The sequence below is a fragment of the Eriocheir sinensis genome, chromosome 41 (assembly GCF_024679095.1).
Source record: "Eriocheir sinensis breed Jianghai 21 chromosome 41, ASM2467909v1, whole genome shotgun sequence".
NCBI classification, from domain to species: Eukaryota; Metazoa; Arthropoda; class Malacostraca; order Decapoda; family Varunidae; genus Eriocheir; species Eriocheir sinensis.
In genome coordinates, this window is record NC_066549.1 from 8,466,689 (window position 1) to 8,494,117 (window position 27,429).

At 37.0% G+C, this 27,429-nt stretch overlaps 1 protein-coding gene across 1 annotated transcript in view; it reads left to right on the plus strand.

Moving 5' to 3' along the window:
- LOC127009748 (extracellular matrix organizing protein FRAS1-like) overlaps positions 1-20,911 on the plus strand; it is a gene marked incomplete at its 5' end in the record, with an annotated part of 60,217 nt that extends 39,306 nt beyond the window's left edge. The window contains 23 exon segments of the mRNA XM_050883128.1: positions 447-600; positions 754-908; positions 1,945-1,999; positions 2,002-2,242; positions 2,356-2,596; positions 3,414-3,577; positions 4,322-4,550; positions 4,892-5,140; positions 5,767-5,914; positions 7,166-8,814; positions 8,816-8,852; positions 8,855-8,906; positions 8,908-8,958; positions 9,382-9,690; positions 9,692-10,256; positions 11,233-11,355; positions 12,624-12,812; positions 13,313-13,510; positions 14,751-15,023; positions 16,058-16,191; positions 17,430-17,532; positions 18,055-18,231; positions 20,037-20,911. Of these exon segments, the coding sequence (XP_050739085.1) occupies positions 447-600; positions 754-908; positions 1,945-1,999; positions 2,002-2,242; positions 2,356-2,596; positions 3,414-3,577; positions 4,322-4,550; positions 4,892-5,140; positions 5,767-5,914; positions 7,166-8,814; positions 8,816-8,852; positions 8,855-8,906; positions 8,908-8,958; positions 9,382-9,690; positions 9,692-10,256; positions 11,233-11,355; positions 12,624-12,812; positions 13,313-13,510; positions 14,751-15,023; positions 16,058-16,191; positions 17,430-17,532; positions 18,055-18,231; positions 20,037-20,657 (6,117 nt within the window).
- Between the last annotated feature and the right edge of the window lie 6,518 nt (positions 20,912-27,429).

The window sequence follows — 27,429 nt, forward strand, 5'->3', positions numbered from 1 at the left end:
TCTCTTGCACATTTTCTTTTCAGATTAATTTCTCTTCAACATTTCCTAAATCATGTTCACATTCACACTGCAACTTTTCCCAATTCCCAGTTCTTTCAATATGGAAATTCATGAGGTCCTACACATTTAAGTTGCCTCCATTTTTCTTACACCCCATCATTCTATTGACTTTAAAAGAAGCTCCTCTCAGAAGCTTCCCACTTCTCATCCCACCCCAAAGATTTACTGAACACTGTTTCTTGCCAAAGACTAGTCTTGTCCTTACCCCTCCCTACTGGCATCTGACATGCCTGGCACTATGATATATCTTAGAGGGAAATGAGCTATTGATCATATAGTATAAGTAGGAAAATATAAATGTCAACTAGTAAACATCTTAGTTTGGTGTTGAAAATTTGCATTATCATTTAGTATTGGATCTTTCACAAACTATTTTCCTTTCACAGCCTGTGAATGATGAACCACCAGTTGTTCTTGGAGAACAAGTGGTAGTTGAAAAGGGCGAGACCGCCATCATTCAAAATCAGTCCCTTATTATATCAGACACAGATTCAGGAGCAGAAAATCTAGTGATTATTGTGGAACAGCTGCCACAGCACGGTGAGTTTTTGTCTCACTTTTAAGAAAAGATTGACTACAATCCTGTTGTATGAGAATGATTTGTTTCAGTATATTTTCATGCTATTTTGGCAGTCACTTTAAAGACCCTAAAACCTTTTTATACATCATCATTAAATTTGACATTGTGTCTAGGGTCATTACACAGGAAGAAGTCCTCATCAGATTCTATCAAGCAGAGTGAACGACTCGTGCGTGGCCAACACTTCACTTTTCAGGACATCTTGAACGAGTTGATTCTTTACAGCCATGATGGCTCAAAGTACCCGGAGGATGTAATGGAAATATTGGTAAGTGTGTGAATTTTATGCTGGAGAACACTAACCTCACCATAACTTATCAACTACTTTCATGAAAATATTATAAACTATTACTTTTGACAAGAATCACTCCTTTCTTTCTACATAATTTATTCAAGAGCCTCATTACATATATAGTGCCAGAAATTTTCTATTTGTCCATTTTTCCTGCAGCTACTATTATTTATCAAATGTATCCATGTACCAAACATTTGACTGTTTGCATCATGACTACCATAGTTTATTTTGTGGGCATTACTGTCTAGAACCTAGATAATGCTTTAAAAGCTCAGTTATGGGTTAGTAATAATAATTATTGATAATGTTTTATAAGCTCAGTTATGGGTTACATAAGATAAGCATTTAGTATGTCAAAATAGGATGGAGAGTAAAGTATGTGTGAGAGGCTTGGAATTAGTGTAACAGCAGAGGGAGTGGATTATGGAGTTGTTGAATGGGTGAAGATGGTTTGGATATGTGATGAAAATGAATGAGGTTGACTTTGTAAATTGAGTATAGGAGAGTAGATGATGTCAGGGGGAGACCACAAGTGAGATGTATGAGGGAGTTGGTATGTAAGGGAATGAGTGTTCTGAGAGGAAGTGCTGGAACAGGGAAAGTTTAAACTTCTGCAGTGCCCATCCCCATGAGGAAACAGAGTGTTGGTGATATAGATAGAGAGAGGTGCCTATGCTGGTATGGTTGATTAGTGAATTTTACATTAACAGCTCAATAAGTTTAGTTTACAGTTCTTTCTATTACAGAATGTTGTTGATCAGAGTTAATACTCAACCTGTCTTATTCACATGGGGATCAAGACTGTGTGTTAGCTGATCAAGCAGACTTTTGAGACTATTTCATCAGCCACTGTTTGTTGTTATCTTTAAATTGTTTTCCTACTTTTGCATTATTAAAGTCTCAGTATTTTGCTACTATGCCCTATAATATTTCATCCCCTTATCCTCTGGTATGTAAAAAATACAAAGGTAAATGTTTCACAGATTTTTAATTAATCTGTCTCTTGCAGGTGAGTGATGGCAATCATGAAACTGGAGGAATTGTTGAATTTGAAATAGTGCAAAACAAAATATGTCTCCAAAGCTGAGCATCTCCTCCAGCCTCAGTGTTAGGACCGGCCAAGTTGCTGTCATTTCCCAGAGCCAATTGAAAGCTGAGGATGCTGATTCAGAAGACAAATTTATTCAGTATGTGATCACTAATGTGCCCAATTCAGGAAGTCTTGAAGTCTTTCGTTTGGGTTCATGGGTGGCACTTGATGTAGGGTCAGTTTTTCTGCAACAAGATATTCAGAACCACCATGTTCGGTAAGTATGTCAATATAATAGATATATTGTGGCAATAGTTCTGATGAAAAGTAAACAGATTCAAGTAGATAGTAGCTGTGTCAAAATGTCTCATTGAGGATTATTTTTGACAGATTTGTTCATCATTATGATGCACATGCAACCACGGATGCTCTTCGTTTCAACCTTTTGGATCCCGAGGGAAATATTAACTTGGATCAAGCTCTGCATATCACTGTGTTAGAAGATCATACAGCACCACGTATTGTCACTAATATGGGACTTACACTCTCTGAGGACGACACTGTTCCCATCACCCGCCATCTCCTTTCAGCCACTGATGTTGAGATTGACTCATCACAGTTAATGTTTTCTGTAAGTAATCTCAATTTTTTTCATAATATATATTTTTAATTTATAAGTAACTTTAAAGTCTGTGATGAAATGCATGGACATAAAAATAGAATGCTAAAATGAAAAATATATAGATTGGTTCAACTTTAATGAAGGTTTTTTACTTTAATTATGACCACCATCAAGGTGGTTCGGTCATCGGGACTTTTTCCTCCAACGGCACAGCTATTATAAATAATGGCCAGTGAGATGTTACCACTTATTATTGGTGAAATATCAAATTGGCAACAAGCTCACCATAAATTTAGATTTACAGTAATACCTCAGTTTACGGGTTCCTTACTATATGAGTGTTTTGATTTACAAGTTAAAAAAACTTAATTAAAAATGCCTTGGTTTGTGAATAGTGACTTGGTGTATGAGCATCCTGCTTGTACAAGTCAAAGACGTGAGCGTGGGTTCCCTTTGTTCACCGCAAGACGATTTACATGTTTGTTTTGATGTAAATCTTATATCATTTGTAAATCACAATTACATGCATCTTTCCAACTTTTACATTCTAAAACCTGATGAAAAAGTGGAGGTGACAATTAGTATGTCCCCTCCTCAATAATAAGGGGTGGGGACATGTCTCTTGTTCCCTCCTTGGATTCCTTCCAGCCTACTTGAAGATTAAAATAGAAGAGAATATGCAGGACACTATCAGAATATACAGACATATCAAACAATGCACTCCCCTTACAGAATGATAATTCCATATTCAAATTTTAGAATATAGAGTACTTGAAATTTAAGGGTTTATTGAATATAATAATTTATATTTTTTTTATGTTAACAGGTAGTAAGTGGGCCAGAACATGGGCAGGTGACTTTGGCTACTTCACCTGAAGAAGCAGTATTTAACTGGACTCAGGAAGTATTGAACACAGGAAACTTATTGTACCACCACTATAATGATGATGAGAGCACCAGTGATCATTTTGTCTTCATAGTCTCTGATGGGTAAGTTTACTTAGCATTCAATTATTTTATAAGTCTACAGTATTTCCGTCAATAGTATAGCACCTCCATTGTGTAGTGAATATCTTTCCTAGTCATGAACAAGATGGCAGTGATGTGATGATCAACTTATATTCTTCAAGTAAAATTCCTGTAATTTTCTGTGAAACTCTAAATCATAGAATATTCAGTGGTGTCTGAGAAACACAGATCCATGAAACAACTTGAGAATGTCAAAAAACTCGGTGCTTCACTGTATTGGGTGTTATTCATCATTTGATTAACATATTTTAACTGAGCATAGTACTATAGTCTGTTCACTTAAGCTAGATTCCTGGCGCCTAGGCAGGTTGGTAAGCTTGCAACTGATTGGCTGTTATAAACATTTTTTTAACATCTTCACGGTTCAACTCGTTGTAATACCATTTTCTTATTTGTTTTGTCGAGTTTTTAAAATACATCTTGATTCTACAGTCACTGCTGAGTCTCATGGTGTCAACCAAAACTGGCTAGCTCATATATGAGTTGAGCTATGGCATATAATAAAGAAACATGTATCACTCAAGCATGAAAGATGTGGTCCGACATGAGTGTTAGCGGGAGAGCGGAGCAGCCAATCAGCTGCAAGCTTACCAACCTGCTTAGGCGCCAGGAATCTAGCTTAAGTGAACAGACTAGAGTCATTTTATCTAATTCATGTAAGTTCTCTTTCTCTTAAGACATTTTATCTATATGTTTTCTTCACAGACCTAATAGCATCAAGGATACATTTCATATCACCATCACACCTGTGGATGATCAGCTTCCAGTTCTTGCCACTAATGTTATCAAAGTTCAAGAAGGAATGAAAAAAGTTATTTCTCAGTTTGAAATTGAAGCCTCTGATGCAGATACTCATGATGAACATTTAGTGGTAACAGTGAAACAGCCACCACAGCATGGCTGGTTGGAGGTTTCTGGGGAACAGGATGCAAAGGTAAGACATGGAATTAATTTTATAGGTGTGCTTCATGAAAGAGTAGAGGAGCAGCAGTGACCTTATTCCTTGTATGTTGCTATTTTTTTTTCTCCATATTTTTCTAAGATGCCCACTCATATTGGTGAGCAAGGCAAGTCATAGAAAATAAAATATTCTACCAAAGAAATCACAGAAGTTATGCTGTTTTAGTGAGATGGCGAAATTTTATGGTATATTAAAGAAACTATTATACAAAGCTAGGAAATCACAATGACTGCTGCACTGTAGGTTTTAGGTATTACTGTTATTCATAGAGAAAACCCCTGTATTGTCAATGATGTCTACCTTCTCTGTCACAGACTTTCACCATGCTGGACCTGTATTCAGGGGCTGTATCTTATGTACACGATGGCTCAGATTCCTCTTCGGATACCTTTAGTGCGGTGGTCTCAGACTCCACTAATGCTCTATACCAGCGGGCAGAAAGTCAAATAGCTACAGCTGAACCAACTGCTATTCGTGTTGAAGTTTCTAAGGTAGAAGATGGCACCCCACTCCTGAGAGTGAATAGGGGAATTCATTTTTTGCAACAGGAAGCTGGAACCAAGGTAAGTAGTATTCATTTTTTATCAGTATCAAAATGTACACTTGCTAGCAAAGGTGCTGGTGCCTCACCTGCAAGGTTATGAACCTTGTGATTCACAGATTTGTGAACCAAAGGACCCAACACAAATACAGTTCCCAGCTGACCTTTCGCAATAAATGTAGGAGAGTTGTAGGGGTTGCTTGGTCTTGAGGTAACAGGGTCTAGGGATTGGGGGCTTTGAAGGAAGCAGCAGGGCAAAGGAGAGCTATGGTAATGGGATGTTTTTGTTGGTATTTAAGATATATTTAAAGATTTATAAATGCATGAGTGTCTTCTGTTGCAGCCTTTTGTGGGAAGAACTATGAATGAAATGCAGCTCTTTAATCCCTTTTTATATGCAATCAAGTGAATTTTAAGGTTCATGACATGTCAGATTAGGCAGCAGTGCTTTTGTTGATGAGTGTACGTATCTAAGTAAATAAACTCATGTTTCTAGAATGTAAATGTGTAAGATTTGGGGGGAAAATGATTTTTTTTTATTGTTATCATGGTTATTTAGCTTTTGTATCTTGTATATCTATCCTGACCAATTTTTGATAAGTTAACTTCTAAACTGCCATATACTAACATTCCTTTTTCACTCATAAGGGAAAAAATTTCATCACAAGCCATGAACTGCTAGTTGAGGACAAAGATACTCCCCCCGAGGAAGTGAAAATGATTGTAATGGCTGGACCAGTTCATGGGGAGCTTCATCTCACTTCACAGAAGAATTCTGTTTCTTCTTTTACTCAAGGTAAGCATTGTATTCTAGTTTGATAGATATTTGGTCACTAGTGTTTAGGTAAGGTCCATAATTGTTAGTAGAAGCACCAGTATATTTTTAAGGTTGCACATAGTTTATTTTTTCTAAACATAACTTCATAGTTCTAATCAACTAAGATACAGAAGAGTAGCAGATGGAAATTGGTATCAGTAAACAAGAAAGGTTTGTCTTGCTTTGTTACATTGGCATCTTTATTGATCTCTTGGTTTGTGAGAGCAACAATTACTAGTATCAGTGATCCCCTGGATGAAATAGCATTGAGAAGCTGCACCTATTTTCATCACACAATTCAGAGTAGTTCTGTGAAGAAGTTTTTTATTCCTTATTCTTTGAATGTTTAAAATCATGCAAACTGAACACATATTACTGTAAAATGCTCATATTTTTTTCCATTATGTATAAACTGTGTGTTTTGCATGAATACAATGTTAGGTATTCTAAGGTTTTTGTTATTGGAACTGACATGGCTCCAGTTAACATGAGAATATAGGACAATATTCATAGACTTCATCCCCTTTTCAAATAATGCATATTAAACATATTCCAGGGGATGTCATGTCATCATCACTTAATAATGAATGAATTTTAGTGTTTCCTTAACAATAATAATATTAGGCTATACTGCTGTGAGAATTGAAAGATCTAACAAGTGACTTGCATACAGTTCACATGTAAATGCAAATATGGAAATTATTCAGGGATATAACTGCTAGAAGTTTGAAGACACAGGGGCTGGCTACCTGAGGGGTCCCTTCCTGTATTTTAAGGGATTCACTAAAGGTTTAGGCAACAATGAGCTAGCTACTTTAAAGTTAAGCCACATTGGATTCATGCCTAATGCTATAGTTCTAACCAATGTCAGATTCTGCATTGCCATTACTTACTAGTGTCTGCTCTGAGTGAGAGTGTGGCTCATACCAGTGCAGTTTTTCCTCTGTGGCTGTCACTTTTCTTGGTTACGGAGGCTTGGTCTTGTATCCTGCCTGTCTAGGAAATAGAGATTCTGGTGACAATAATGATAAAACATTTATATATTCCCTTTTGTATTAATCCATTTTTATATTTATTTACTTAATTATTTGTGTGTCAGAACATTCATTTGTTCCATCTTTCATTCATTTATTAATGACTTGAATTATCAGTTCTTGAAATACCAATGTATTTATGAGAACACCTACAAAATGCTCTACTAATATGGTAACTTTTCTGCTTTCTTTACAGCCGATATAATAGCTGGACACCTCTACTATGAACTCACATCGTCTTCCCACCAAGTTTATAGTGACCAGTTTACCTTTGAAGTAACGGATAACAAGTCCAGTGTTGTGCCTGAAAATATTTTTCATATTCAATGGTCATGGTTTGAAATGGGCCAAAAGCAGTACAATGTGACAGAAACTGACAGTGCAGTCAATGTTCTGGTGAAAAGAAAAGGTAATTTGAAACAACAGTCATCAGTTACCTGCCTCACACATGGAGGATCTGCCAGAGGGAGAGCTAAAGTAGTGGATATGGTAGATTTCACAGCTGTTTCCAATACCTTGCTATTTGAAGAAGGAGAAGCTGAGAAATACTGTGTTGTCCCTATCCAAGATGATGATAAGTTTGAAGGCTCTGAGAAATTTACTGTAAAGTTGGTGGAACCAAGTTATGCCCTCCTAGGAAGACCAAGAAAGTCACTTATAAACATTAATGATGATGAAGATAAACCATCAGTCACATTTGATGCTAGTCACTTTGTTGTTAGGGAGACTGAAGGTTTTATTATTGCAAGACTGAAGCGTAGTGGAGATATTAACATGGGAGCATCTGTCATGTGTGTGAGTGAGGATGGATCAGCCATTGGTTCCCAGCCGAACCAATTAGCCAACGGAACGGACTTTATTCATCGTTTACATGATGAGTCTTCTATGGTTGTATTTGCTCCTGGCATTACAGAGTCATCATGTACTGTTAAAATCATAGATGATCTCATTTTTGAAATGAATGAAGAATTTTTTTTATTACTGAAAGACCCCTCTCAAGGCACAACTCTTGGGGAGAACTGGAGAGCTTCTGTTACCATCAGAGGACCAAATGATCAAAGCACAATTGGTTTCAGCCCAACAGAGTATATAGTGTCAGAGAGCAAGGGTACTGTAACTCTCTGGCTTGAGAGAACTGGAATGGACTTCAGTCACACATGCAGTGTTTGGTGCATCACACGAGATGGCTCTTATCAGGAAGCTCAGCCTTCCCTTGATTTTGTCCCACACTCTGAGCAGGTCAACTTTACAGAGGGGCAAAGAATTGCAAACTGCTCCATTCATCTGATTGACGATAAACTTAATCCAAAAGTTGAAGGAAGGGAACAATTTGTTGTGTCCCTAAGGACTGGACAAAATGCTTCCATCAGTAGCAGCACTTCAGAGGCCATTGTGACTTTGACAGATGAAGAGGACAGCCCCTCAATACAATTTGGAGCAGCAGAGGTGACTGTTCGAGAAAACCAGACAGTGGTTAGGATCCCAGTGGTACGCTCAGGTGACATGAGTCAAGTATCTACTGTTCGTTGCTCAACACGACAAAGGTCAGCCAAAGCAAATGAAGACTTTATAGAGCGACCAAACACGGAAGAATCTGTTGTTACCTTCAACAGGGGAGTTTCTCGGATAGAGTGTGAAGTAAATATAATAGATGATCTTATTTATGAAAAGGAAGAAAAGTTCATTGTTAAGTTATCGCATCCAGACTCAACATCAAGTTTTCGTCCCTACCTCGGTGAAGACAGGGTGACACGGGTTACCATCATAGACTGGGAAGATCGCCCAAGAGTATCATTTGAACATGGTGCCTATACCACTCCCCAGCCAACTACCCTCACTCCTTCATCCGTGTACCGTGATACCCATCATCAGGCTTGGTGACGCCTGCAAGTTTCTTGGGTGAATGTTTCCAGCAAGGATGGTTCAGCTGTATCTGGAGGATTACCAGTCACTTCATACTCAAGTGGAATTCAGTCCTGGGGACACCAGGTCAGTGGATATTTTAACAGTTGTAGTGGAGTGCTTTTACAACATGGTGTCTCAGGGATTATAATTATATGTGATAATAATCATAATGACATATTCATCATCAGCAGAAGCATAATGATAATAATAAAAACTGTCGCTCAGTGACACAAACTGTGTTGTGATTTGAGGTTTAGAGGCAAGATCTGAAGTTGTTATAATATCTTATTAACTCTGGACATATACATAGATTATTGTTTACAGTTTCATCAAAATGGCCAGAGCCTTGAAGTCAGTGCTGTAATAACTTGTATAATTATATGACAGAATTTTTCAATCCATTATCTGTTTTGATTTTATGCAAAGATGAACAAAATCAAATCTTTATTGTATTCCATCAAGTTAATTAGTATCATGATTTCAGCTACAATGGTAGTTTTCTTTCAGGATAGCAGCAGAATTGTTGCTGCTGCACAACCCTAGGAGCATGGGACCAAGGACTTTCACAGTAGTGTTGGGACCTGAGAGCCTCACTAATATTCCACTTGGGACTCTTACAACCACATCCATTACGGTTTTACCACAAGTAGATGGACAAAGCTGGATTCTGCCAGCCCCTCCTATAGTTGTTTCTCTCCCTTTCTACCAAAATGCTGGGGAATATATCAAGAAACCAGCTAGTCCAGGCCTTCCACTGATATGTGTATCTCCCTGTGAGGCAAGCTATCCAGGGAGTAACATTACAAGAGAGATGTGCTGAATCAAGGATTAATGTGTCTTCCCTTCAGTACTCATGGGAAGTAGCAGTTCCAGCTGAGGGTGGCAGTGGCATCACTCCATTCTATACTCTCTCAGATGACACAAACTTTGCAAGTTCACACAATAAAGTGCTTGATTCCATGTTTTTTGCTCGACACTTCTCGCTTCGATGTATTGCTACTCCAACTCAAGGTGATGGGACACATGGAGTTCCTTTACGAAGTGAAGGTGTGATCATTGGAACTCATAATGAGGTTTGTCAAGCAGTAATAAATGCAGGCCTTGGTGGTGGGCTCCAGGGTCAATCTTTTAAGGCCTCTTTGACGTACATCAATGCATCAGCAGAACACCACCCCAATACTATCAAAGTTAATGTTGAAATTTCCCATCAAGATGGCATGGTTCCATTGGTATCAACTCTTCCACTTCATAATGTGCGTTACCTTCTAACTGAGGAAGTGTACCGCACACATCATCGCTGCTCCAACTTAAACCTTGATGGTGGGTTCTTGAATCCCTCTTTACACCGTTCATCTAATGAGAGCTATCATGCTGACAGAGAGGTGAGTAGTCTTATGTATATATTCATATTTAGTGAAGGTATCAAAATTCTTATTTTACAGTTTCAAACAAAACTTTAAATTTCTTTTTTTATCAGTTTCTCAACTTTATTTTTTATATAACAGTGTAGTTAGAAATTGAAAGAAAAGTTTAGTATAAAATAAGATGTGACTGAAACATATAGGTACTGTCACTAAGATCAGGCTTTAAATTCTTTAAATCCAAAGTATGATGGAAAATAGTTTTATTGATTGATGAAATTTAACACTGATCACAAGAGATACAACTCTGGCCACAGTTTACCTGTTTACTCCAAATACTTAACTGATGCTAAGAGAAGAGGCAAGGGAGGTCCATCACATCCTGCTTGTGTATCCTGTAATGTCTGGTGAATTCCAATTTCAGTTAACTTTTCTTCTCCATTTTCACTAAATGTTTATTTTGGCCATTATTCTTAGGAAATTAAAACTAAAGAAGAATAGATATGGAGTCATCAAAGAGTGTTGATGAGGAAAACTTATTTAGGTAGGAATGATCAACATACTAATCAAGGGAAATATATAATATATTTAGAATAGGCATGATTTAAATGAAGAGGTCAGCAGAGCATTGTTGAATTCAAGTCTTTGTGCACAAAAAGGAGGGATCAGAGGACTTAGATCCTTATTATGAAGCAGCGGTTGATTTTTAATTTTTAAAAATTTATTATTATTTTTTTAGGACACCAATTACTTGAAACTTCTTCTGCTCCTCATTACTCCACTCATATTTCACAGCCATTTGCTGAGCTGCTCTTTGGCTCATTTTGAGGTGGGTGAAAGTAATAAGAAATAGGTTGCCTTGTCTAACCGACATCCTCCTCTGCCGTAGGAACATGTTAACTTACTTTTAGCAAGTGCTGGGATGCATAGTCACCAATTCCCAGTACCAGCATTTATGATAAAAGATTTACAAGTTATTATTTTTTCTTTCCAACAGAACAAGACTCTTCAACTGTACCAACATCTTGATATGAAGGCATGTTTATGGACCTTCACTGCCTGGTTTTCAATGACTGAGTTGATTGACCGCTGTGGTGGTCAGGTGGTCTCAGATTTCCAGGTGTGTAATTGTTTTCTTTTGTTTGTTATTTGTTAAACGAAATTTTATGAAGAAATCATCATCAGTGTCATCCCATTCATTTCATCAAGTACAGTAAAGTAAATAAGACTTAGAAAATAAAATTCACCCACACCCATACAACTGGGGCCCACCAGCAGTATGTTTGTATCGCCAACAAGGCTCGTCCCCATGTTAATTAAAACTAGCTTGCTTCCATACTCTCTTATGTTGAAATCATGTTACACATGTCAGGATGAAGCCTTAACCCTTTCCATCCGTGGTGCAGACATCGACGTCACAGTATGGAAAGGGTCAAGAGGAAATGGAAGATATTAATCCTCTTCTTAACCTCTCAATCCTCCTCTAAATTCCTCCTAATCCTCTTCCATTTCCTCTTAAGAGGTTTAAAAGAGAATTAAGAGGAAATGGAAGAGGATTAAGAGGTTTACAAGAGGACTAACCCTTTCCATACGGTGATGCCATTGGACGCCCGTCACACGCCGACGTTGGCGTCGCCGGAGTGAAGGGGTTAATGAACAACTGAGACTTGTGGAAGATATACTTAGCCTACCACTACCTGTCTACATCACTTCATATCATGCCATTCACATCATGAACTTTGCCTACAATAATGGTATTTTCACTTCCAGTGTCATGCTTACATTACTTAGTTCATTTATTGAATGGATTAATAAGGACAATTTAGATAAGACTTATTCTGAACAGAGATATTAGAACATATAGCAATTAGTATGAACTGAATAAATTAAGGGTCAGAAAGGAAATTGATAAAACCTAGTTCATGGATAGGACAGATGTGTAAAACAAATTGAGCAGATAAGTAATTGATGTAAACATGCGTGAAAGTTTTAAATGGAGGTTCAATAGATTTATGAATGGAAAAGGGGAGTTGGTGAGAGACTTATTCTCAGGAGCTGCCATGCATCTGTCTGGTCTCCTGTAGTCTCCTTAGTAGTCCTTACATCCCTGTGTATTTGCTATCACATGGTAATTTTGAGCCATAAACAAACAAAGTGGAAAAACAATGGTGTGACCCAGGTTTCCATTGAATCGTTTTCAGATGGATATTTTGGGATACATCATTATGAGAAATCCACAGTAGAGCAATCCACAATAGTGTAAGGCAGCCGTTACATTTTTCAAAATTCCAGATCTCTTGTTAGCTTCCTACATGTTTGTTGCATGTTATGAAAGGGAAGTAGGACATGAAATAATAAAGGATGTAAGACTGAATGTTTGACCTTCAGGTTGGATCAAGTGGTCAGAGTTTCCTGACTGTACGTGTTCCATTGTACATCTCTCGCGTGCATGCCACGTCACCTCCTGGTTGGGCTTCTCTTGACCATCGCACTGAGCTCTCAGTGTCCTTGTACTACAATACCCTTCTGTGGCACCGTGGACCCCTCACCCAACCTTCCCTCACTGCCAGGATACAGGTATTCACAATAAAGAAATAACTTGAACAGGAAATGTACAAATCTCAACCAAGCTATTACAGTATTACCTTACATCATAAATTTATTTGAAAGGAGTATACAAATCTAAGGGAAAAAGAAAGCAAAGTTTTATTTTCAATTATGGTTCATTCAAATAACATTACATTATTACTTGCCATTCAGGAGACTGTACATTATATTATTACAATATTACATGCCATCCAGGAAAATTAACTTTTTATTTTAATTGTATTTTATCATAATTCTTTATATAAATCTTGAAGATTCTAGTTGACTATTTTAAATAATCTCAATTGGGAAATATTACTGCTGTATAAGTAGTTAAACACACTAACCATGGTTTAGTAACAGTGTTATGAGGTGAGCTAAGTGCTGTGATCATCAAGTAAGGTGCTAGTAGCTTACATCCATTGAAAATTGGGGATCAATATGGGTCACCCCATCTAAAGGTATCTTATTGGAGCGTGTTTGTTTTCTAGGTGACGAGAATGTCAATAGATGACTCTGGGCGTCTTGTTATAGACCTAAGGACTCAAGCTAAGTTTAGAGGACAGTTTGTGATGCATCATCCTGAGCTGGATCAGCACACCTCCCGCCTCATCCCACCCAGCCACTTGGATACACAATTCTCATTGGAGCTTGTGTGGTCAGCCTCCACTTGGGAGGGTCCTGAGCAGGTGAGCTACAGCATATTCTGGCACGTATGATGATCCTGAGTTAAAGAGTCTTATGCACTGGTTATAAGATCCTAACTTCTACATCTTGTGATTATGGGGCTCCTGACGGGTGATGGAGAACATTGTCACATGGCCACCTTATGCTATTAGTTTTTCTAAATATATCAACAACTACTTTTCTCTATTATGGCATTTTCTCCATGGACAAAACCGTGAGGACAGATGAAAGGTAAATAAAATGAAAACTAAAATGCTGAATGCTGCGTCATAACCTCCCACTCCTTATATCCTTTGTTTACTAATACCAGGTGTCCAACTCCTTGTAGTTACGTTTGATTTTCAATACCCTTTTTCTGTAGAAATAACCGTTAATAAGTAAATAATTTGCAGATGTGTTTTTAACCAAATAGAAAATTAGACAATAATATGAGAAACACTGTGTCATTGCTGCCCACACTGTTTGTAGTTCTGTTTTTAAGTAACTCATTTTTATTTTTGATTCATAATTCAGTGTAAGATTCTAGTAAGGTAGACTTATTGTGAGATAAAGGAAATAGGTGGTGACAAGTATAGCTGCCAGTGGAGCCATTAAAAGAAGTTGGTTGAAAGTAAAACTTAACCAAAGTGTGTGTGGTTTTGTAAGGCATTAAAAATATCAATTCATTGATCAGTAATGGACAGAATATCAAAACAGCAAGCTCATACTTGCTTGATTTGGGGATTTTTCTCATGCAAGAAGTACACATCTAAGCCCATATTTTCAATGAAAACTTTTGGGGTCATCAAGACTTTTACTCAAGCTCATCCTTGTGCTGCCTGTTGTAAAAAGAGCAGGAATAAACCAATCTTATTAATCTTTTATCCCTTTCACTTATAAAGCTGGAACATCCCTCCTTCCACTGTGCTTCTTAATTTTCTTACTTGAACTCTTTTACTTAAGAGTGTAATATCCAGATAGTTTTAAAACTAGATTTGGGCATACAAAATGTTGACGATCTTTCTTTCTGTCCTCTGTTTAAGAGTATCATATTACAGAGCTTTTTGCTCTTTTTGCTCCTTTTGGCCCTCCCCTCAATAGAAACTAGAATAATGTTTTGTTTCAGTTACTCAGTTTATTCTGTATTTTTTGTCTTCTTGTTTGCATATGTAGATGTACTTCTTCATTGGCTCTTTATACTCCTCCCACTCTGCCTGTTTTCCTGTTTTTTTTCTCATTAGGTACACGTATATCTTTTTACAGGTTTGGCGAGCAACAAGTATTTACAGTCTTCCAGACTACACAGGCGAATACAAGCTTGAGTTGGTGCCCTGCACTGCACCTCCAGAACAAGCCTTCATTGTTTCTGACCCTCCAGCCTGCACACCACAGCCCCCTCAAGCCTTTCCTTTGCCACTTGCCATTCAGCAAAGCCACCGCCCTGTGCCTCTTGTGTACACTCTCAACACAGTATTTCAACTACTCGACAGTCCAGATGTCTTCCTTCAGGATCCTCAAAAAGTGGATAATTTACAGGTTAAGGCATTCTCCTTCTCATACATAACAGTTATTAGTAGTTATTCTGCAGTAAGCCCTCAAGGGACCTCTCTGTTGCACCAGTCATTGAATATTCTATGGCTCTGTGTTGAAGATATTGTAACTATAACTTGTGGATTCACCAAACCCACACTAACTCTTGTGAGACTTAAGTTTCTTGATTTATTGTATTTTGTGTATCAGAATCTGTTTTAATTAAATAGGGTTATGAAACATCACTACAAAGAAGAAAAAGACTGCATTTCCATGGGATGAAAAAAGCTTTATTTTTCCTTCTTTTTTTTATGTCCTGCCTTAAGTGCTGGTAGGTATTCTTGAGGGGCCTCTTGAACAGCCCCAGCCTGTTAGTGGCTGCCTTGATATATGACTTGCTTGGCCCATGCTGCCTCCCGGTGCTTCTCTTGACTAAAGTCGCTGAAGTTAAGGTTGATTGATGATTTGGGCAGCATGTAGGTAATCCTCCGTCTCTCAGTGATGGTTTGAAGAATCAGTGTGTTTTGGTGGGACTTGAACCTAGTCCACTCTAGGTCCTCAGGCTCACCACACCCGCACAATGACCACTCGGCCACCACCTCCCCTGGTGTAGGAGTAGGAGTAGGCTAATGTTTCCAGATACCAAGCGTGCAATCATAATGCAGTTAAAAGATACATAATTACGGAGTGTATTGCACGGATTCCACTTCACTATGCCTTCACGCGACCTCTGTGTATCACGAAACATAAGAAATTAATCCAGACCCAGAGAGGGTTTTACTGATGCCGGGGATCAAACCCACGATCGGCGAGATGTGGAAAGTCACTATCTTTATTTGGTGTTCAACCAGCATTAAAGTAAAACTCAATTTCTTTTATGATTACCTACATGTCAGACAAGAATTAACTGGAATTAAGTGATAGTACTCAAGATACTCTAAAGTATGAATGCTGCTTGAAATGGGATGTAAAGGCCTTGTTAAATTTACATATCTACTTCCAGTGCCCTCCTTAATGTGTGATCTCTTTGCCTTGTACAGGAGATAGACTATAATGGAAGCTTTGGTCCTGGACAGACCATATATGGTCGAGTACTGTGGCACCCGAGTCAAGACCTTCACTCAGCCTACCAGCTCTATATTCAGCGTGTATACCTCTGTACTGGTGCCGATGGGTGAGTAGTTATTTTTCTTGTCATTGTGAAGTATTGTTCATCTGATTAAAAACTTTGATGACCTTTTTGACTCTGTAAGCTTATTAGAGATGAGGTAACTTATGCTTTGCAAATTTATGGATGGGTTATGGTCAGACACAAAAGCAAATAAATTTCAGCAGTCACCAGATCAAGGTTCCTTTCACATAGACATGTCTTGACACTGCATCGAAGCACACATAGTTTTGAGGCACAGGTCAACTTCATTTTGTAATGGTATGTATTGGTGGAAACCCTGACATATGGTAAATAATAAGGTTCATTTATAAAAGCAATTGTGGCATGGATTCAGCAGAGATGTGTTCCCAGGCTCTTTTGACCACACATATTTATAAAAGGATAACTTTCTAACTCCAAGAAAAATAATTTATGAAGCTATTTTTGCATGTACATACTTGAAAACACACTAAATAAAGCAAAATATATATAACATAGCAAATAAGTGATGAAAAATAATGTGTGGTCACCATGCTGTAAATTTGGGCTTGTACAGTCTGAGCTGTCATCATGTTCACCCTGCCCCAAGGCTAGGAGACAGCAAATCACCTCTTTTTATTTGACTGTAGCTACATTAAATTTGCTTACATTCATAAAGTTTTGTATATAATTTATTTATCATTTATTTGCAAGCTTTGGTATAAACTCCAGCATAAGTATTACTATTCTTTAGTGTTACTCTTGAGCATGAATGATAAAAGAGAGAAGTGAAAAGATGAAAAGGGAGGGAAGACATCCAACTTGGTGAAATTGTGTAATAAAATTTTGTGCATCTCAGGTTCAAACTTACCTTGTTTCCATTCCCAATCTCTTCCTCATTGCTTCCATTTTGAGAGATGGCCTTGGTAATTAAACTGCCTTACTTTTTTCCCCTTGGGGACTGATCTTTCAATCCCTTTCCTCCATTAAGTAATGAGTCTGTTTTACATCAGTCTGCCTATGATGGTTTAATGATATTGTATATGAATGTTTGCATGAATGATCTTTGTGTGGCAGCAGTGGTTGGGTTGCTTGATAAGGCTAAATGAGAAGTGTTAAAATTTCAGAATTTTCAGAATTGATTTTCCAGATATGATATCACAGCTTTCTCATCTGAGATCAACAGTTATTGTCTTCTTGTGTAAATAATAGTATCAAGATGTATGAGAATGCAAATGATTCCCCTCTTTCCATACTTCAGTTAATCATTTTGTTCCCCATAGGTACATTCCTACTTATGACCCAACAGGAGAGCTTTACAAGGAAGGGCCTCAATACGGCTGCCTAAAGCCTTCCAGCAAACTGAAACACAGGTTCCTTATTCTGGTAAGACAACCCTTTGGTCTTGAAACAAGTTAATTCTTGAAATTATCATAATAAACTGTTTATTTTGATATGTATGCAACAAATACTTCACAGCATACTAAAATTTGTAATTCTGATTTTTGCAGAAATGAAAGGGAAATCATGGAGTAATTTTTTCAAATAATGAATATAAAAGAGTACATGTTAGCACAAATTTTTAGAAACATAATATGGTAGCTGGGCACAATATTACTTGATTTTTTTTATAAAGTTGCTGTAGAAGTATGAATCAATTTAATTATTTGAAAGATATACATATATCACTCTAACTTAAGAAAGATTAAGACCTCCAGTTTTAACTTGGATGCAAAAATGGCAGTTAGTCTCTGAATATTGAATGAATGATTTGCCTTAGGCTCACAGGCCAAGGAACTGGATATGACATATGTGTTTGTGCTTGATAGGATGATGTAACTTATATAATTTTCAAGGAATAAAAATAGGGATTATGCTATTGTTGTACCCTCTGAATTGTGGTTGCAGGATCGAGAACAGCCAATTCCAAGTGAAGCCGATCTAAGCTTACCGGGACTGAAAGCTCACTTTGCCAGGGACCTGCCAGAGTTTGCCTCTATCAAGCAGTTTTCTGGTGTAGATGGCTTCCTTCTTGACACTGATGGCTTGTACCAGGTGAACTCAGGCCATCAGTGGTATTTACAGGTAAGCAAACAGATTTCCTTAAGTGCATGAGCAATCAAAACAGTCATGTTGTTTAGTGAATAGCACATCACTTGCCCGAAGTTAAAATTTATCAAAATGGAGCACACCATATTGGTGTAAGTATAGAAAATTCATATAATTATTCAATCAAATATCTTTTTTTACCTCTGAGAATTATTTGCACTGTCCTCCTGAGAAATATGGATGCAGATAGTGATATGAGGCGGAGAATATAAATAATATTTTTACATTTTACCCTAAAGTGTCTGTCTTCAACTTAACACACAAACCTGATTTAATAGGATGGAAGTCGTCATATTGTTTAGTGCAGCACTATTTTACCATAGAGCAAGGACACACCCTTGCACACATCTGTTCCAGTCACCAGCTAAATGAACAGAAAGGGATCGCCCAAACTCTTTTCATCCAGCTTTGAATTGAATATTGAACTCCTCACTTTAGAGCTAAATGACTGAAATGAAGAAATTAAAATTGCTCAGTGTTAAAATACTGTAATTATAAGGAAAAAATTGTGGTTTACTGAGTTTTGTGCTTAATTGATAAAATAAATTGTGTGAAACCTGACTGAAAGTTGGGGGCATTTGATTCTATTAGAAAATGGATAATTTGTCATGGCCTCATTCAGAAATATGCTGATAAATATTTTGCCAGAAAACACCTGATATTATAAGAATAAAAAGTGACATTAACAAGGAAAAACGGCCAAAATAGGAGAATTTAAGTGAGGAAGTCAAGGCAAAAAAACTACCAGAGATCAGAACAATAAAACAGGGTTCTATTACAGAGTAATGGACTGAGGTTATGGAATGGGTACCTACAGAGAGAAAAACTCAGAAAGATGGAACAAAGAACAGCACAAAGGGTTTGAAAATGTCATGTGTGAGTGTAGATGGCTTAATCTCAGGAAGGCTAGAAGTTAATTGATTTTTGACCCACCTGTTGATGCAAACCATTCACTGCCAAAATGGTGAAGGGAAGGTGTCGTCAATAGAGCAGGTCAGCACTGGAACTTAGTTCATGCTCAGTGCATGTTCAGATGGGAAGAGTGGTGGCTGTGGCCAAGGCTGAGTCTTCATAACTGGGTGCAGGGAGGGTTCTGACATCATACAAGGTGGTGGCAAAGTGATCATTGACTTCTGATCTTTGTGCAAAGGACTTGCATTTTTCTGCTGAAGTTTCATCATAGAAGCTTGCTGTAAGGCACAGATCCATGGGTCCATGAAACGAGATGACATGAAACTTGGTGCCCCTCTGTAATATTTGTGTCTTTGCCTTTAGTCATGGGGCCCCAGGATAATGGGTTCTTACCCAGGCTCAAGGGTTAATGCAACAGAGATGAGTACTGAAGACATGCACAGCTATAGCATATGCCACCAATTTTACCTTTACCTGAAGCTTTTTTTTTTTTTTGTTTGTTTGTTTTTTTGTTTTGTTTTTCAAGAATACACATCTATTGAAGATTGAAGTATTACAAAAAGAGAGGTGTGAAACATTTAGAGTACTAAATCAGTCTGCAATGATAAGGAGTAATTACCTAATAAGTTTCTGCTGAACCATTGAGGATTAAAGAGGAATTCAATGAACTTTGGATTAGTAAATTTGTCCTATTTCTTTGGATAATCTACTTTGGCTTTTATTTAATTTTTTCTTGAATGTGGAACACTTTTTCACTTTTCTTCAGTACGCTGAAGGATTTTGCAATAGAGATGATGGTATTTTGAGTTCTAAGATATAGGACAAATAAATTTTGTCAGTCAGTATTTTCAACATTTCAAACTTTTTAGGTACTGTACACAATTGGGCCCAGTAATGAACGGCTGCGTCGGGAGACAAACCTCCACTCTACAGTAATGAGTACAGCTCCAGTTTCTTCTGGGAATTATACGACAAAGAGTGAGGACTATAGTGGTGATAACCAACTGTTTAATCATTCATCTCATGAAAAGCAAATTATTGAGTATGAGGATGACAACAAGCTTGAAGAAAGCATGGGGGAGCTACCAGCCCCATCCTTTTTAACATCTTTACACACCAGAAATGGAACAAATATGAGGAACTTTGAATTGGAATTGACAAGTGCCAGGACATCTGACAGCTCCCTTTTTTTGTACATTCTTTATTCAGTGATTGCACTCCTGGCCCTTATAGTGGTGGCAGTTGGAACACTTTTGATTGTAAAAAGACTTTATAAAAAATCAGAAAAAGATAAAGTGATTGTTGTGCGTAGTTTAAAAAATGAACGAGAGGAGTTTAGAAGAAGAGGTGAAACAAAAGCACAAGAAAGGCCAAAAACATTACCTCCCAACATGACACTGAATAGTGAAAGTAATCTTCAGACAGTGAAGGTGAAAACTTTAGCAATAACTGTCAGAAATAATCTAGAAGATGAGGGAACTGAAGTGTAAATTGCTATGTCTTACCTTAAGCAAAGACTCCAGAAGTGAGTCATGTGCATCTTGAAGTTGCTGCTGTGCAGGGTGAGTGGGAAGTTGGACATACATAGCATATGTTGTTGATGCAGGGTAATAATTTTGGGGAAAAAATCATGAAAAATATATATTTAATACCTCTGTAAATCTTGTTGACAAATTTACACATGCACTTGATATGAATCTGACAAAAATATATAGCAAGGCTCATTAAAATCAAAGTTTTGTTGTTTTACGTTTTTCATTAAAATAATGAATCAATTTTTATGTTATCATATGCAGTGTATCAAAGAAAGGCTTTTATAAGAAGTCATAGATATCCTCCACACATCACAGGAAGGGAAACACCTCCCTTTAAGGATTAGGTGCCACATGCTGGTAATTATGCTTTGTACAAACTGAAAAAGATTGCTTTTTTATTATTCCCTTAAAATATGTCATTTTAGACATTTGACTGCCCTACTCAATAGAGAAAACATAGATTCAAATGATGAATACTTTTATGATTTTTATTTATTTATATTTTCTAAGGTGACTGTTTTTTCCATGTTTCTTTACAGTTTTGAAGGATCAACATTTTTTTAAATGCAAACACAGACGGTTCTCATAAACTTAACTTACTAATGGTAAACATCCACCCTTGCTACATCTATGATCTACTTTTGTTTGATCATCATCATTTATCATTATCATCTTCATTTTCATAATTTCCTGTGGCTCGGGTGGAGATCAAAACAGTCTTGATTAAAAATATAAAATAATTAAGTCAGAGGAAGCCAAATAAGTCAATAAAAGGGAAACCAATGCTGCCCTGACCCTTGACAAAGATTATGGACACACAGAGTTATCACTTACAGAGTGGTCTCACTTTCCATTAAGGTCTGAAACAAACTGGCTTTCAGGCTAAAAAGGGTGTGTTTCCCTGGTTCATGCATTTTACCATTCATTCCACCTCATAAACCTCTTCCATTTCATCATGTCAGCTGTCAGTTGTATCCATGATCTCTTAACTTTGCCTACTCACAGTCTTTTGCCAAGTTTGACCACCTTCATCTAGGCCATTGCCCCATATTTTCATCAACTTCACCATCAGTGACTGTTTTAAGCTCTCTTCCACTCTTCTATCATCCATCCTTCCAATGTGGCCATACCAACTAAGCATGGTTTCCTCACTATTAGCATTTTCTACCATCTGTGTCCTCTCTGGCATTTCTAATCTTTACTTTTCTCATAATTTTATCCATGCAAATGTTGAATAGCTAAGGTGACATTACATACCCTTGCACATGTAGTCATGTAGTGAGTTCTTGCAATCTATTATCAAAAGAAATAGTAATAGTATTATTCCTTCACGAATGTATACAGTGATTGGCATTATCTTTTTTGTGTAGGATCTGCACTGCAGAAATTCAGTAGTGGTATTTACCATACATAGGATTCTCAGTGAGTGGTGCAGTCTGATGTATAAATCAATGCTACTAAGTAAAGGTAGAAATCTACACTATTAGATGCATAGTCTTTGTGCAAGTCTTTGTTTCAGATCTTCAAGTCTATGATGGATTGTTCACCTACCAGTGATACAAAGAGATTTTTACCTAAACAGTCATAGCTATTTCCTCCTGTGTGGCTTAACTACAGCATACCAAAATAGTGACATGAAAGTTCATTCATTTACGCATACAAAATGGGCTTCAGTACCACTTGTAGTTATGTCATCAACCATTAAGACGACTCGGACAAGCGCCATGAACCATGTTCAGGATGACCTCCCAGAATCAACCTCAATGGCTCCTGTATGGAATGTGTCACAAATGGAAGTAGTGATTAAATAATTATGGAGAATATTCCCCAGAATAGGAAGTTTCAGCATTAATTTTCAAAATCGTGTGCCCTAAGTCTCATAGATTGATTACTCTCTCATCGTCTTGGGGTGTAGATTATCATGGTTACTTTTTAAGGTGTTACACCAGGCACATGTGTGGACCATCCAATGGTGGATGGATAACTGAACTGACTCAGTCTTCTGCTTTCCCACATTGCAATCCAAACTCCGCTAAAACTGAATCTTTCCTTTGCAAATAGTATTACTATACTACAAAAGACAATTTTATGCAATGAGGATAGTTTTATGAAAATAAACACATTAAAAAAAATTAATACAGAGCAGAATTTGGTACATAAACAGTGGGGAATATTCAAGAGCAGGCTTAGTAGATGAGAGAGATTACATAATGTAGGAAACAAATGCTAACATTGTGGAAGGAAATGGACAATGAAGACCTCTTGCAAAGGATGCCTTTATATATATATATATATATATATATATATATATATATATATATATATATATATATATATATATATATATATATATATATATATATATATATATATATATATATATATATATATATATATATATATATATATATATATATTATATCAGAGCTGAGCATTGTTAACGTATTTGAACTTCTGCTATCACAAATCCACTAACTTATTCCATAACTTTTGCAATCACAATTCCGCAAATTTTGAAATTTAGTTTAAATCGCAATCGCAAATCCGCTATCGCAAATAGCTACACAATATTTGCAGTCTTCTGCCACAAAACTTGACACTGCAAACACAAACCGCAAACAAAAATTCTATTATCAATAGCTCTCGAATCTCTCTTCATTCTATTTGCGATGTAATGCTGTAGCTAGGCATTCAAAGTTTCAATTTTTGTTTTTTTTAAAGACTTAGAGTATAAAGAAAACTATTTTTTAATGACCAGCATTGACCATACATATGCTAATGCTACTTCAAGTATGGACTATTTGTAATCATACTAATTAATTTGTAATAATCTGATAAGCATCTATTTTAAACTTATTTTTAATGAGAAGGACCAAAGGAAGTTCATCAGTGTGACTGTCAACTATTTCCATATTCATATGCCCTGTCTTCTTCAAAATGCTTATTATAATGTTTATAATAAGATCCCCTGAGAGGTTTATGTGAATAAGCTTTTTGTAAAAAGTGGAAAAGGCAACAACTTAATTTTTTTAAAGTTAATCAGTTTTTATTTTAATATTTGAAGAATTAATGAGATTGAGGCTGTTCGGGCTGAACCGGGCTGGCTCCTCCACGTGTTTGCGGAGATTAGCGGAAGTATTACCGCAAATGCTAATCCGCAAATTAGCGACCTTTTTGTCGCAAATGCAAAACCGCAAATGAAATGGAACTTCCGCTATTGCGGATTTGCGGATTTGCGGACTAATTAGCGGAAGTGCCCAGCACTGACATATATATATATATATATATATATATATATATATATATATATATATATATATATATATATATATATATATATATATATATTTATATATATATATATATATATATAGTGTGTGTGTGTGTGTGTGTGCTTATTTACACTACTTTTCAGCCTTATATATAACATTAATCTTAGCCATGTTCATGTTACTCTTAAAAAAAATCCTCTGCTTTTCACACTCCCTTGAACAGTCTTCATAGAAATTCTCCATGCTCTCCTTTTGTTCTTCATAATTATCAACTCGACCATATGCATATCCCACAATCCTTATCTTGTATATTCTAATACATTTTCTAGGTCAGTATTATCCATCATCAGATTTAGCTAGCTGTAGCATTAGCCATTGCTGAGATATTGTAATAGTGTTTTGACAGGGTGTCAGGATGCTGGACACCTGAAGTATTCTGGACTTTTGAACATAGCATCCTCAGATTTATCTTACTTAATTTAGGTGAAACCAAATCTGGAGGTGACCAAGGTCATGGCTAATGTGAAATTTTTGGTGCTAGACTAATTGTGTTTTACTTGACCAAAACCTGCAGCTTTTTCAGGCTTAACTTGGCTTACAATGCTTTCCTTTCGTCAATTGAATTAGCTGTATGTACTAAGTGTTACTCTGCTGCTTTCTAACTTTTCCTATGGAAGAGGTCACATGCTGCCCATAATACCTTGTCATAATGACCAGTACATGAAATTAATTTATGATAATGAATAATGGAATAATAATGGATCTGTGATAAGAATTCAGAAAATTGTATTAGATAACAGTAACCACATATTTATTGGTTGATTATACAAATGAAAGGTGTTTATGAAATATACTTGTGTTAGACTTCTCTCTTAACATTACATAATGCTACATCATAAAACAATATTTTAAGTGTATGTTACATTTTTGTCTCAACTTATTGATTTTAAGTATGCCTGACATTTTCAAGTGCTTACTACTGGAAGTCCAAGACGCATAAATGGTCATATACACCTTGCCTGTACTAAATATTTTTCTAGTGTAAGCAACCATAATACATGAGGTGAATTATGTCATTCCAATAACGAAATGTCTTCTTCAGAATTTACAGTTTGGTATTTTTAAAGAAAATGTAACATTGTGGGACTTTCTAGTTGCTTTGTCAAACTTATTTTTTTGTAAATCTTTTACTGTCCATCATTTATTTCAGAGTTTTGTGTCAATCACTGTCAGGACTTCAACAGGAGAATAATTTTACTGAGGTTTAATTGCTAAACTCTTTAAGACATAGTTGTACCAAAGGTTGGAATTCATGGTCTTGTACAGTGTGTTTTAGTGCCTTAGTGGTGGTACTCTTACTCAGTCTCAGAAGGTGCTATTGTAGGGCTTTTATAGTTTCACAGTAAATTATTGTCACTTTAAACATTGTACATAAGTATAATGTAATGGAAATACATGAAGGTATTTGTATCACCAGACTCTCCATCATGCCAGAAATAGGGTGTTGATGATGATGATTTGTATTTGTCCAATACTGATACATTATTATTTTGATACCTTTTCTCAGGTGTATGAATCACTGCCAATTTATTTATTTAATAAAATAAAAACAGATTGAGCTACCAATTCTGGTAAAATCATATCCTTACTTTGTCCTATAGATCTACTTGTAATAGGAATCTTTAAATCATTATAATTATATAACTATATCTATATAGAGAGAGGGATAAAAAAAAATGTTGGGTATAACATGGAAAGATAGAAAGTGAAAGTCAACAGATAAAGGTTGAAGATTTTCGGGTGATGGTTAAGAACAAGAAATGGACTTCGGCAATGTAGTAACCTGGCCAACACAGAAGACCATAGAAATTCACATGACCGTGATCAAGCTATCTGTATCCACCAAGTGATTAGAGTGTCCCCTTAGCTGAACAGTTCTTGTGGCACCCCGGGAAGGAAAGGTGGGGCCATTACAACAAGTCTTATCATGCGTACAACTGATGGCAAATGAACAATTAAAGTAACGAGAATGGCAACCCAGAAATTGTAGAAGTCAGGGCAGAAAAAAAACAAAAAGTAAGGTAAAGTTTGGGGCATACGTTATAGCTGCGCATGGGCTCGGTGCTCATCTCCATTGCATTGGCCCTTGAGCCTGTGGTGACTTTCACAGGCAGCTACTCGATTAGCTTCCCCTGTTAATTCAATTTCACCTGCCAACCCTGACCTTCAGTCACTTCGGGAATGCTTGGCAGAGATGTTTAACACCATTGCTGGTCTCAGTAACTCAGTAAAATCCATTGATTTGTGGATCTCTGAAACTCAAAGGGGCAACATTGCTTCTGGGGGAGAAGAGAGGACTGACATCTGATGTGTGTACCATCATCAGAGAAGAGGTTTGAGAGTTGAATGAGAGAGAGAAGAGGAAGCTAGGATAGTATTATTATAAGAGGTCTACCCTTTGGAGAAGACTTCCAAGATAAATTTAATTCCATTGCCTCTTTCCTATTGCCAGAGAGATCGGACCCGATTACCTTAGTGGATGTTGTACCAATTTCTCCTTCTTTAGTCATAGCTAAAATCCCCAATTTCACCTTGAAACAAGGATTATTATCAAGGAGCAACACATTATTTAGTAGCCGATATGCGCAGGTTTTTATTTCTAGGGATCTCACTTATAATCAGAGAGAGGAGCTGCGAAGAAAGAGAGCTGCTGGTCGTACTGACATAAGTTCTTTGCCCAGTCAGGCAACCCGATTAGGTAGTGGCTCAGGCCTTGCTTCTGCTTCTGTGTCCTCTGAGCCTGACCCCCTTGTCTGTCCTAGTACTGTTGGCCCCACAAAAAAATGATCATTAGACCCCTCCGGCTCCAAACATACTGATGTTAATGTCCCTGTACATAAATTCTTTATTACTTTTGTTCTTTTGAATTTGAATTCCTTAAAGCACCAGCTGGGCAAGCATCTTGGTCAGATCTTATACAAGTTTGATTAATTTGCCATGTGGTTTGGTTGTTCTTTTGGGTGTTTTTTTTTGGATTGTTTTTATTGACTGTGTATTGAAAATTAGTAGTTGTCCATGCCATCTCGTGATGTCATATTAGCCAACCATCTGACCATCTTAGTGAAAATCATCAGCTGCAGTTTTGATTGGAGACATCGCAGTTGTATGGATGGGGCGTGTCCCCATCCAGGGCCCGGATCCAAAGAGAAGGCTGCTCACCGACATCGGTATCGTTACCGAACGTTTACCCGGACGACTTCGCTAAATTCAGATCCAAAGATGAGACTTAACGATATCACTCGGGCTTCGCTACTACAGAAAGCCAACTGATTGGGTAAGCGACTAAGCGCCACGATGATGTCAACCACGCTGTGACGTCATAGTTTAGCTTCTTGGATGCCATTAACGAATGTTTACATCGGTATCTCAGTTAGCGAGATCGTTAATGCTTCTTG